The sequence below is a fragment of the Bos mutus genome, chromosome 26 (genome assembly GCF_027580195.1).
Source record: "Bos mutus isolate GX-2022 chromosome 26, NWIPB_WYAK_1.1, whole genome shotgun sequence".
NCBI lineage: Eukaryota > Metazoa > Chordata > Mammalia > Artiodactyla > Bovidae > Bos > Bos mutus.
This window is the reverse complement of record NC_091642.1, coordinates 41,139,872-41,152,933: the sequence shown is the minus strand read 5'-3', so window position 1 is coordinate 41,152,933 and position 13,062 is coordinate 41,139,872. Positions and strand designations below refer to the sequence as shown.

At 38.9% G+C, this 13,062-nt stretch overlaps 1 protein-coding gene across 11 annotated transcripts in view; it reads right to left on the bottom strand.

Annotated features, from left to right (window-relative positions):
- RNLS (renalase, FAD dependent amine oxidase) overlaps positions 1 to 8,963 on the bottom strand; it is a 318,654-nt gene extending 309,691 nt beyond the window's left edge. For 4 of the 11 annotated variants that reach the window (XR_011462807.1, XR_011462806.1, XR_011462805.1 and 1 more), the window contains exons 1-3: positions 7,827 to 8,847; positions 6,814 to 6,919; positions 6,069 to 6,211 (exon numbers count right to left, since the gene is read on the bottom strand). Coding sequence is in view for 7 of the 11 variants with exons in the window: in XM_070363864.1 (XP_070219965.1) it covers positions 6,069 to 6,211; positions 6,814 to 6,919; positions 7,827 to 7,944 (367 nt within the window). In the remaining 4 variants the exon portion in view is untranslated. Of the gene's footprint in view, positions 1 to 6,068; positions 6,212 to 6,813; positions 6,945 to 7,826 lie in introns of all 11 variants that reach the window. The other 7 variants (XM_070363868.1, XM_070363867.1, XR_011462808.1 and 4 more) reach the window with 6 other exon arrangements.
- Between the last annotated feature and the right edge of the window lie 4,099 nt (positions 8,964 to 13,062).

The following is a 13,062-nucleotide window of genomic DNA, read 5'->3' as shown; positions in this document are numbered from 1 at the left end:
CTACATTAACAAAGGTGAGGATCAATGTATTTTACTTAACACTGTTTCCCCAGCACGTATTTCATAAAAATTTCTTAAAAAATCTACAGATAGCTACAAAGATATCAAACTACAAAGAAAATTTAACCATTTTACAAAGGCAAATACGTTTCTGTTACATATTTATTCAATGCCTATCCCCTGCCTTCCTCCATGTTAGAAGATGTTAGTCACAAGTGTTGGTCACGTTCGACCCTTTGTGACCCCAGGGACTGTAGCCTGCCAGGCTCCTCTGTCCATGGAATTCTCTAGGCAACAATGAAGTGGGTTGCCATTTCCTTCTCCAGGGGATCTTCCTGACCGAAGGATACAACTGGTCTCCTGCATCGCAGGCAGATTCTTTACCATCTGAGCCACCAGGGAAGCCCCTCCATGTTAGAGAATCTAAACTAACCTTTCTCCAATAATTTCCTACAAACAGGTTTCAGTTCAGAACTACTGAAATGGACCAGTAAGCAGTGTCTAACTATAAGCACTGCTTAAAGTTCACTGTGGAGTGCTTAACCAAGGCTCCCAGGTTACCCTCTACCTTCTCTCTGAAAGACACTGTTATGGATGAGTGCCATGATCACCTGCCTAGGAGCCATTCTGAGACAGAACTGCCCAGGCTTAATTCCTTTATATTAATTTTAGAAAGAAAATAAACACAAAAGTAAAAAGGGAGAATATGATAAAATTAAGTATTGCCAGAAAGAAGCCACACTAGCTGATAGTATCTGCAAATTAAACTATCTTTTTCTAATAAATCATTCCAGTTGGCCAAAAAGCTTGTTCAGACTTTTCCATGACAGCTTATGGAAAATCCCAACGAACTTTTTGGCCAAACCAATAAGTTGTCCACGTTGACTTTCAATTGTTAGTCCATGTCCCTTTTTGAAGTAGATGGTAAAATAAAAATAAATAAATACAGCAATAGTTTTTCCTATGGTGAAATGAAAGTGAAAGTGAAAGTCACTCAGTTGTGTCTGACTCTTTGCAACCCATTACAGTCCACAAAATTCTCCAGGCCAGAATACTGGAGTGGATAGCCATTCCTTTCTCCAGGGGATCTTCCCAACTCCAGGATAGAACCCAGGTTTCCCACATTGCAGGCAGATTCTTTACCAGCTGAGCAACAAGGCCAAACCAAATAAAAGCTTCTCGCCCTGTCCTAGAGACTAAATTCATCCTCTTATGAATGATTTAATAACATGGGCCTTATTCAAAAGCAAAAGGATTTGGCTCATCACTGTTCAAATGTCACAGAAGGAACCATCATGTGACTGATCTTCCTGGGTGCATAAAGAAATAAAATGGCAAGACTCCTTGGTAGCCCCTTCCTTCCCCCTGGGGCAGGGACTAATCAGTGAAAGAGGGGACCCAGGGAAAGGGCTCTATGAATCTATTCTCTTGAACCAGGGTGGGATGGGAGCATCCTCTCAAACTTAAGGGAAAAACCAGGAAGGAAAAGATGTTAAATTGGAGGTTTGAGGCCTTCTCATTGTCCTCCATGGGATCCCCAAGAGGAAATGACAACAGGGTCATCTTAAAGAGAGTGCTGGCGTCTTACTTACTAGTTAAGCCATTATAAGCAATGTACTTAACTTGTCTGAGTCTCATTTTTCTCATTAGTAAATGAGCATAATGATAACTACTATGAATGGCTATAAAATAGTTAGAAATGATGTACGCTAAATGCCTAACACAACATCAGATAAATAGCTTTTAACAAATGATAAGAGTAGTTTTTGTTCTCCTGAATTTCTCCTACTCCTACAATAATGACAACAAATAAATAAATAAAACAGAAAAACAGAAAAATCACATTTTATTTACTCAGAAGACAGCATTAATTGGGAAAACAGGAAGTGGGTAAAATGAACGCCAATAAACAGTTTTCTCTGCAATAAGCTTAATGTGAACACATGAAACCATAAATGAGAACAGAACACAAGTGGCATGTGCCTATTTCCTCCTACCCCCTCCCACTCATTCTGGAAAACTGGTCTATTTAAATATTGGCTTTAGAGATTTGAACCTATTCTAAAGCATACCCGACTGGACATACCCCTTACAGATAATTTCCTTGCAAGTCTAGTCGCAAACTAAATAAAACTGGTTGTATCATGAGATTGTAAGGGTGTGAACTCAACTGATACCAAAATGTAAAGCATATTTTGGAATGACCTGGCAGTTTGGGTTGTTATACACTGAGCACCTGCAAAGATCAGCTTCATTTAAGAAGATTATTTTTTTAAGCTGACATTTATCAATAGATTTTTAAGTATATGGGCTATTATTTGCTTGAATTGGCAATGGGTGGATTATATCCTTTATTCTTCACAAAACTTTGCATTAGGTATTGTTACTGCTCTCATTTTTCCAATGAAAGAACTAAAGTACAGATTTTAACACTTTCCTAATATTACACAGCTAGGGAAGTGTGGTAGAATGTGAATTTGAATCCAGGTCATTCTGACTCCAGGGACACTCTCAAATTTCATTGTGGAAATACTAAAATAGGATAGGAGCCATTTATAGGCAGAAAGATTTAAAGAAGTCTAAAGAATGTTTAAAGGGATATAGGGGGTTTCCCTGGTGGCTCAGACAATAAAGAATCCGTGTGCAATGCAGGAGACCCAGGTTCAGTTCCTAGGTCAGGAAGATCCCCTGCAGAAGGGAATGACTACCCACTTCAATATTCTTGCCTGGAGAATTCCACAGACAAAGGAGCCGGTGGGGCTATAGTCCATGGGGACACAACTGAGTGACTAACACTTTTTCGAAGGGATATAATTATAAAATTTTAAATAGTATAGATGATTTATAAAACCTCTAATAATAGATCTGGGTAGAGGGTGGAAAGACCTCTTGAAACATTACAACGATAATATTAAAATAAACTAAGAAAAAGTTTATATACCCTCAAATTATGTAGGCCTTGAACTCAATTATATAAAAATTATTTTTTTAAAAAAGCTGAAAGTATGTCACAGAATGAACTTACGGCTCACTTACATATTACTGACACTTTTCCCTGCTATTTTTCTGTATTTTCCAAATTTTCAACTATTAGTAATACTTTTTAAAAAGTTACTTAAATATTTCACATAGTGATAAGAAAATCTAAAGTACTCATGCTTTCAAGAGTGTACAAATTCAAAGTATAAAGAGGTTTTTAGGAAGAACTGGTTACACTACAATGAATAAATATAGGTATATTCATATATAGGGCTTCCCAGGTGGCACTATTGGGAAAGAACTCACTTGTCAATGCAAGAGATGTAAAAGACATGGGGTTCAATACCTGGGTTGGGAAGATCCCCTGGAGAAGGGCATGGCAATCCACTCCAGTATTCTTGCCATGGACAGGAACCTGGTGGGCTACACAGTCCATAGGGTTGCAAAGAGTCAGATGCGACTGAAGTGACTAAGCGCATGCGCGCGCGCACACACACACACACACACACACACACACACACACACACACATATAAGAAATCTAAATCTCTATCATTTATACCTACCTACTATATACCAGGTACCATTAGATTCTATGTGAGCTACAAATAATTAAATATGACCTCTTCTCCCAAGAGTTTCCAAAGCAAAAGAAAACCAAAAACCATATATTATCCCAAACACCTAACACAAAAAGGATGTAGGTGCGATGTATTCAAGGACTGTCCCTTAGCTATATGATGGCAGGAACTTTGGTTCCTATATCCCTAGTGTCCAAAACAGTGTATAGTAAGCACTCAGCAAATGTTTATTGAATGAATAGGTGTATGCATATATGGATGGCTAGATATAGAATACAATTAGTAAGTACTTGGAGATTCTAATATGTATGTACATCTAATTTGGGTTAAGTAAAAGTCATGACGGAAATGAGAATTTTTTTTAAAGTTATATGGCGGCAATATATGAAGCTGATGACATTCTACAAAATATACAAATAGCGTCATCATCTGTGATGGTTAATTTTACGTGTCAACTTGACTGAGTCATAAGGTTTTCATACATTTGGCAAACACTATTCTGGGTATGTATGTGAGGGTGTTTGGGAAGAAAGTAATACTTAAATTGGTAGACTGAATAAAGCAGGTCGCCCTCCCTAATGTAGGGTATCATCCAATCAGTCACAGGCCTGAATAAAACAGAAAGGCTGACCCTCCCACCAGTAAAAAAGTATTCCTGTCTGATAGCCTTTGAACTGGGACACTGTTTCATTCTCCTACCTTCAGACTTGGACTGAAACATCTGCTCTTCTTGGGTGTTGAGCTTGCCAGCCACCAAAACTGGAACTGAACCTTCAGCTCTCCAGGGTCTCAGGCTTTTGGACTGAAACTAAGCCATCAGCTCTCCTCGATCTCTAGCATGTCAATTTACCCGGCAGATCTTCAGACTTGCCAGCCTCCAAAATCACATAAGCTAATTCTGTACAATAAGTTTACCTATCTATATAAAATATATCTTTTCAATTCTGTTTTTTTCTGGAAAATCCTGATGACTACACCATAATATTCTAAATCCTAGATGAAGAAATGACCTTGCCTGGAATGGTATTTACTGTATCCTCATATTGTATATTCAATCTCACTGCCTTCTCTCATGCCCAGTATCGGGATTCGCAGGCTTCACAATAAGTAGTATTTGTGCTGTGCTGTGCTTAGTCACTCAGTCATGTCAGACTCTTTGAGACCCCATGGACTGTAGTCCACCAGGCTCCTCTGTCCTCGGAATTCTGCAGGCAAGAATACTGGAGTGGGGAGCCATTCCCCTCTCCATTTTCCCAACCCAGGGATCGAACTCAGGTCTCCTGCAATGCAGGCAGATTCTTTACCATCTGAGCCACCAGAGAAGCCCAAGTAATATTTGATGTAGTTCAAAACAGTAATTATTCTAGAAATAGCTTATGAAATAAAACAAAGTCTCAACTTATACTTTTCCTCAACGATCTTCAATTAGGCATTTAATTATGATTTAATAAGTCTATTTCTGTTTTAAAGGATAAATCATTAATCGTCTGGGATTATTTGTCATGCTTTTCAAAAAAGTCCATTTTAAAACACTCATCATATACATAAAAACATGAAAATCCTCATAGAAACTGGGCAAAGGTTATAAGACATTTACAGAAAAAAAAATGCACAGACTTGGTTAGCAAAACAAAGGGGCATAAACTCACTCATAACTAAGTAAATGCAAATCAGAACACAAGGAAATATCATTTCAACCCATCATATGGGCAAAAAATTGTATTTTCCATAATATCAAGATGTACAGAAAGACATGTTCTCATTCACTATTGATATATTCCTTAATAGGAATAGATGGCACAACTTAGTTAAATAAAAAATGCACAAACCATTGACACATCTCCTATACTGTTAGGAACTGATCCTACAGATACACTTTCAAAAGTGTGTCAGAGTTAGAAATTGCAGCAATATTGGTACTAGCATAAAGCAAAACAATCCCTAACTCCCCAAACAATCTACATACTTAACAGAAAGTTAACAGTTAAATAAATAATGATATATATATATACCATGTAATACTGAACAGGCATTGAAAAGAATGAAGAACACTGAGTTTGCTGATATGAAAATAGACCAAAGATATGATTCAGTCAATGATTATGTATTAGTCAGGGTTCTCCAGAGAGATAGTATCAATAGGATAGACATAGACATAGGTAGAGAGACAGAGATAGAGATTAGTTTATTATAAACATAGATGAAATAAAGCATAGAATGGCTTATATAAAATAATCTCATCTATGTTTTAAAAAAGAACATATACAAACATCTATGAATAGGGAAATAGAGATAGTCACGTAGAGCAAGAGATAGATGCATAAACATTTTTCTGGAAGCATATATAGGAAACAGTGATTACTTTAGGGGAAGAAAACTAGCTATTGAGTGGTGCGTAGGAGAACATCTATTTTATAACTTTCCGTACAGTATTAATATTTAATTATGTGTATAACTTTTAGTTTAAAATGCTTACTCTAAAAGAAGGCAGAGAAAATTTTATTCTCACCTGATTGTTTTAAGTAATGGTTAATAATTGAAGAAACTCCATGAGGTGCTACAAAGTTACAGTCTCCTTCTTTCGTCACCATTCCATCAATAGGAGAGATCAGAGGCTTCAAAATGCCACCAGCTAACAATTCATCATAAAAACTGAAACAAATCAAAATGTATAACATAACTATACATATACTTTTAGCTCTAAACATTATACTCTCTTCAAAGAATTCTTTGAGATTATAATCCTAAGTAAAAATCTTCTTATAAACAACTCAACATATGTTTTGTGTTAATAAGACATAATTTCGGTGAAGAATGGAAATATTTTGAGAATCCACAGTCTTTTGCTGATTGTACTCAAAAGTCTACTTTCTCATATATTTCAAAATTAAAGTCAGTGAAAATAAACAGAAAAGTATTCATTACACCGATTTTGAATCTGGTTAAGATTTTACTTCCATCACAGTTATCTGTCCTCTTTCTCAACACCAACATAGTTAACTTTTATTTATTGAGCCCTCACCATATTCCATAGAACATCTCACCTGATCTTCACAACTGGAGAGGCATGTTTTACAGTTTTTCCACTTTACTCATGTAAATCTTTTATTGCTATTAATACTATGATCAATGATGATGATATAATTTCACTATATTACAAGAATCAAAGCTTAACTCTGCTAAAAATGGATGATTTGTATCTTTTTACATCCTCAACCAGGAAGACTTGATTCCACTCCTTTCAACTAACTCACCTTTGGTGTGTTTTGGCATAATGAGGAGTGCAGGTGATATACTGGGCACCCAAGTCCACTGTGCTCTGTGGATTATGAGGACTGCTGGCTGTAGTCATTCTTCCTCCTTGAATTAGTCCCCAGGAAAATATCTTAATATATCAGAATGAATATTTCACAATTAACACTGATCACCCCAGGTTACACCAATGGATAACTTACAACTGCTTCAGAAAACATATTTTTAATTTTTGTTTTACTTTTAGATTTCATAATAATCAATATATTTTAAAATTTTGTTTTCTCCAGCTTCCAGAGATCTAAAAAAAAAAAAATTGTTTGCTTTTTAAATTGAAGATTTTGTCATCTAACACTGTTAGGAAGTAATTAACAGAGACAATTCAGTCAGGGGGTGTGAGATATTTTTTTAAAGAACACATGAATAATACAGCAGCCTTCAGCACTGTGCCTGCTGCATCTACGTACTGATCTGAATAAAGGGAATGAATGAACGGACCAAAGAAGGCAAAATAATGAATGAAATGTCAGAATGAATGAATCAACGAATGCTTTCCCTCTTGCTGTCAGGTTTCAGGAGAGTGACAGCATTCTCTCAAGTAGATAGATCTTCGGAAAGTGGTGGTCAGTGGGCACTGGAGGATTCTCATAATCTAAAGAAAGCTGCCAGGGTACACAGCAGCCAAGGAAAACAATTCACTTCTTGGCGACAGCGGCAGGCCCAAGCTTTGCAAACTACAGTCAGGATGTCTCCCAGGCCGCTCGGGCCTCCCAGAGAAGTGCTCCGGTATCCCGCCCTGCCCCCACCCGCCCCACCGCCCGGCCTGGGTCGCCGCCCCAGCTCGCGCCCACTCTTACGGCCGTCCCGGGCGCCGGAAGTCTCCGATCACGTGATCAGGCGCCCGCCGACCTGCTGGGTGTTCCCCCGAGCCTTACTCGGAGAAGGCCCGCGCCACCTTAGAAGCCGGCGTGCACGCCGGCCTCCTTTCCCTGGCTTCTGTCCGGAAACGACCCACCTGAATCCCCGGCCTTGTCCCATACAGTGAGGCGCAGAGGACTGGACGCCTCCCTCCTCAGCAGCGCCGCGCACAAGCTTCCCGTCAGCCCGGCGCCCACGATCAGCACCCGCGCCATGGCCCGCTGTCTCCGCGCCCGGGTGGCCGGCCTGCAGTCGGTGGAACCGCCGCCACAGCCCAGCGGGCCAGAGCTGTAGGCCCCGTGCTCCCGGCCCAACTCGGCCCCTGTGCAGTTCCCTGGTCAGCCTGCAGGGGGCGGAGAGGAGGCGACTCGGGCTGAGAGGGATCAGCACGGAAGACAAGCAAATCTTGGCCTTCCTCTTGGTTTGAGAACCAAGAGCTGTCTTCAAGCATCGTCTGGCTCCATCCGATAAGCTGTGATTTCCAACCTGCTTCTCGCCCCCAAAACCTGTAAATCATATCGGTTAGAGCGTGAGACCCCGCCTCGCCACAGGGCTGGTGTTGACTACTGCGGAGACCCAGCCCAAGGTTAACTACCAGGGTAACTGTGCCTTCTTGGAACCTTGGCTTCTTAATAGCCTTAAGTCTGAAAGGAACACAGCAGTGAGGCCAGAGCCAGCTTTCTTCAAGTACCTTGATAGTCACTATTCACATAACAGAAAAAGAGTTTGGGAGAGATTTTGTTTAACCCTCGGGCTTTGTGTAAATGATAAACTTTTTGAACCTCAATTTCTCCACCTGTAAAAGGGGGCCAGAAAATTCTGTATTCCAGATTATTGACAGTTAAAGATATTTGGTTCACCACAGAATTTTAGGTCAATCTTCTCTTCAGTAAATATTAAATTTTATGCCAAAACACATTCCATTTGCTGTAAGAGGTGTGCGGATGAGCAAGACAAGGATTCATGCCCTTACCACTAGTTTTTTTTTTGTTTGCTTTCTAACGTTGTCCTGGAAATTCTCAAGGAAACAGTAATATGCAAGGATAAGACTGAACCATTCATTACAGGTACCCTGAATTGCAGATAAGTTATTACCTGGACACTAGAGAAACTTGTTATAAGGAAATTGACAATGATAGTCAATTATAATGAAAACATTAAAAATTAGAAGTTTTACTGTATGTACACATGAGGGAGAAATTACCAGGCTTCAAGTTGGTGATAGATCAATATAACATATATCTAATAAAAGATAACCGAACTATACTTTGGATAATAACCCCTTATTGGTCATTATCATTTGCAAATATTCTGTCCCATTCAATACATTGTCTTTTAATTTTAATAATCATTTCATTTGCTGTGCAAAAGCTTATAAGTTCAATTTAGTTTCATGGTTTATTTTTGCATGTGTTTCATTTGCATTAGGAGACAAGTCCAAAAAAAATATTGCTTACATTTATATCAAAGAGTGGTCTACCTGTATTCTCTTCTATAAGTTTTATGGTTTTAGGTCTTTAAATTGTTTTGAGTTTGTTCTTGGATAAAGTGTGAGGAAATGTTCTAATCTCATTTCTTTACATGTAGCTATCCAGTTTTCCCAGCACTGAGGCTACCTTTTTTCCCCGCTGTATAGTCTTACATTTTTGTTATAGGTTTATTGACCTTAAGTGTTTGGATTTATTTCCTGGCTCTCTATTCTGTTCAACTGATCTGTGTGTCTGTTTTTGTGACAATACCAGCATTTTGATTTCAAGACTTTTTCATATAGTCTGAAGTCTGAGAAGGTGATACCTCTAGCTTTGTTCTTTTTTCTCAAGATTGCTTTGGCAATTCGGGATCTTTTGCAGTTCTGTATAAATTTTCCTATTATTCTAGTTAGTGAAAAATGTCCTGGTTATTATGATAGAGATTTCATTAAATCTATAGATTGCTTTGGATAGTATGGGTATTTTAACAGTATTAATTTGTCCAATTTATGACCACAGAATATCTTTCCATTTCTTTGTATCATCTACAAATTTCCTTTATCCATGTTTTATAGTTTTCAAAGTATAGGTCTTTAACCGCCTTGATTAAGTTTATTCCTAAGTATTTTATTAACACAGTTTTAAACAAGACTGCTTGCTCTCTCTTTCTGGTAGTTCATTATCAGTGTATAGTAAACTAACAGGTTTCGGTATGTTAATCTTGTATCCTGCAACCTTACTGAATTCATTCTTTAGTTCTAATAGCTTTTGGGTGGAGACTTTAGGGTTCTCTATGTAGAGTATCGTGTCATCTGCAAGTAGTGTGATCTTTGCCCTTGTTGATTTTGTCGCTCAGTCGCTAAGTTGTGTCTCTTTGTGACCCCATGGACTGTAACTTGCCAGGATCCTCTGTCCATGGAATTTTCCAGGCAAGAATACTGGGTTGCCATTTCCTACTCCAGAGGAACTTCCTTCCCTAGGGATCGAACCTCCATCTCCTGAATTTCCTGCACTGCAGGCGGATTCTCTACTGTTGAGCCACAGCGAAGCCCCATTTTTGCTCTGCCCTTCCTTTAATTTGAATAGCTTTAATTTCTTTTTCTGATCTGACTGCCATGGCTAGAACTTCGAGTACCATTTATTTAGAAGTGGTACGAGTGGGCATCTTATCTTGTTCCCAGTTTTAGAGGAAGTGGTTTCAGCTTTTCAGCACTGAGGTGATATTAGCTGTGATTATATCATACATGGCCTTTACTATGCTAAGATATACAATTTGATGAGAGGTTTTCTTTTTAATCATGATTGGATGTTGAATTTTGTCAAATGCTTTTTATGATCGTGTGATTTTTATCCTTTTTATTATTGTGGTGTATCACATTGATTGATTTGCAGATATAGAACCATCCTTGCATCATTTTGCATATGTAAATATAGACATTAAATTCAAGTGAATTTTTCCTAGGTTAAGCAGTATCTTGAGGAATCAATGCAGGTCCTCATGATCTGTTGAATACGTTCTTCTCTTTCCTGTCATCTCTTGTTACCTCATTTATGTTAATAGTCTGGTCACCTTCCATAGTCAGACTTGAAACCTCATAGTCATTTTCAATATATCTGTTCTCTTTTCTCATCCTTGATATCTATTAGTCTTCTGGTCTTTTTATCTCTTCTCCTCTGTCTCTTAAATGCAATTCCTCAGCATTGTACCTCAGAAAAGTACAAATTCCATTTCTACCAGCAATATTCTACAGTGCCTATTTTACCACATTCTTGTCAACTGTGGACATTGAGCACTTTGAAAAGTGATTATTGACAGATTAATCCATTCATTTCAGTCACTCAGTCATGTCCAACTCTTTGTGACCCCATGACTTGCAGCACGCCAGGCCTCCCTGTCCATCACCAACTCCCGGACTTCACTCAAACTCATGTCCATCGAGTCGGTGATGCCATCCAGCCATCTCATCCTCTGTCATCCCCTTCTCCTACCCCCAGTCCCTCCCAGCATCAGAGTCTTTTCCAATGAGTCAACTCTTTGCATGAAGTGGCCAAAGTACTGGAGTTTCAGCTTTAGCATCATTCCTTCCAAAGAACACCCAGGACTGATCTCCTTTAGAATGGACTGGTTGGATCTCCTTGCAGTCCAAGGGACTCTCAAGAGTCTGCTCCAACACCACAGTTCAAAAGCATCAATTCTTCGGCACTCAGCCTTCTTCACAGTCCAACTCTCACATCCAAACATGACCACTGGAAAAACCATAGCCTTGACTAGACGAACCTCTGTTGGCAAAGTAATGTCACTGCTTTTCAATATGCTGTCTAAGTTGATCATAACTTTCCTTCCAAGGAGTAAGCATCTTTTAATTTCATGGCTGCAATCACCATCTACAGTGATTTTAGAGCCCCACAAAATAAAGTCTGCCACTGTTTCCACTGTTTCCCCATCTATTTCCCATGAAGTGATGGGACCATTTCCCATCATCTTAGTTTTCTTATTGTTGAGTTTTAAGCCAACTTTTTCACTCTCCTCTTTCACTTTCGTAAAGAGGCTTTGAGTTCCTCTTCACTTTCTGCCATAAGGGTGGTGTCATCTGCATATCTGAGGTTATTGATATTTCTCCAAGCATTCTTGATTCCAGCTTGTGCTTCTTCCAGCCCAGCGTTTCTCATGATGTACTCTGCATAGAAGTTAAATAAACAGGCTGACAATATACAGCCTTGACCTACTCCTTTTCCTATTTGGACCCAGTCTGTTGTTCCATGTCCGGTTCTAACTATTGCTTCCTGACCTGCATATAGGTTTCTCAAGAGGCAGGTCAAGTGTTCTGGTATTCCCATCTCTTTCAGAATTTTCCACAGTTTCTTGTGATCCATATAGTCAAAGGCTTTGGCATAGTCAATAAAGCAGAAATAGATGTTTTTCTGGAACTCTCTTGCTTTTTCAGTGATCCTGCAGATGTTGGCAATTTGATCTCTGGTTCTTCTGCCTTTTCTAAAACCAGCTTGAACATGTGGAAGTTCACGGTTCATGTACTGCTGAAGCCTGGCTTGGAGAATTTTGAGCATTACTTACTAGTGTGTGAGATGAGTGCCATTGTGCGGTAGTTGGAGCATTCTTTGTCATTGCCTTTCTTTGGGATTGTAATGAAAACTGACCTTTTCCAGTCCTGTGGCCACTGCAGTGTTTTCCAAATTTGCTGGCATATTGAGTGCAGCACTTTCACAGCATCATCTTTCAGGATTTTAAATAGCTCCACTGGAATTCCATCACCTCCACTAGCTTTGTTCGTAGTGGTGCTTTCTAAGACCCACTTGACTTCACATTCCAGGATGTCTGGCTCTAGGTGAGTGATCACACCATCATGATTATCTTGGTCATGAAGATCTTTTTTGTACAGTTCTTCTGTGTATTCTTGCCACCTCTTCTTAATATCTTCTGCTTCTTTTAGGTCCATACCATTTCTGTCCTTTATAGAGCCCATCTTTGCATGAAATGTTCCCTTGGTATCTCTAATTTTCTTGAAGAGATCTCTAGTCTTTCCCATTCTATTGTTTTCCTCTATTTCTTTGTACTGATCGCTGAGGAAGGCTTTCTTATCTCTCCTTGCTATTCTTTGGAACTCTGAAGAGAAGCGAAAAGCAAAGGAGAAAAGGAAAGATATAAGCATCTAAATGCAGATTATTCCATTACTTATGTTCAAACAGTCATTAGTTCTTAATTTAATTATTATAGTAGCTTTCTAACTGACCTCTCTGCTCCTAATCTCTGTTCTGCATCAAGTTTCTAGATTGGTCATTGCCATTCTCAAATAACTTTTAGTAATTCTCAGTCTCATACAGATGAAAGTTCAACTACTTGGTATA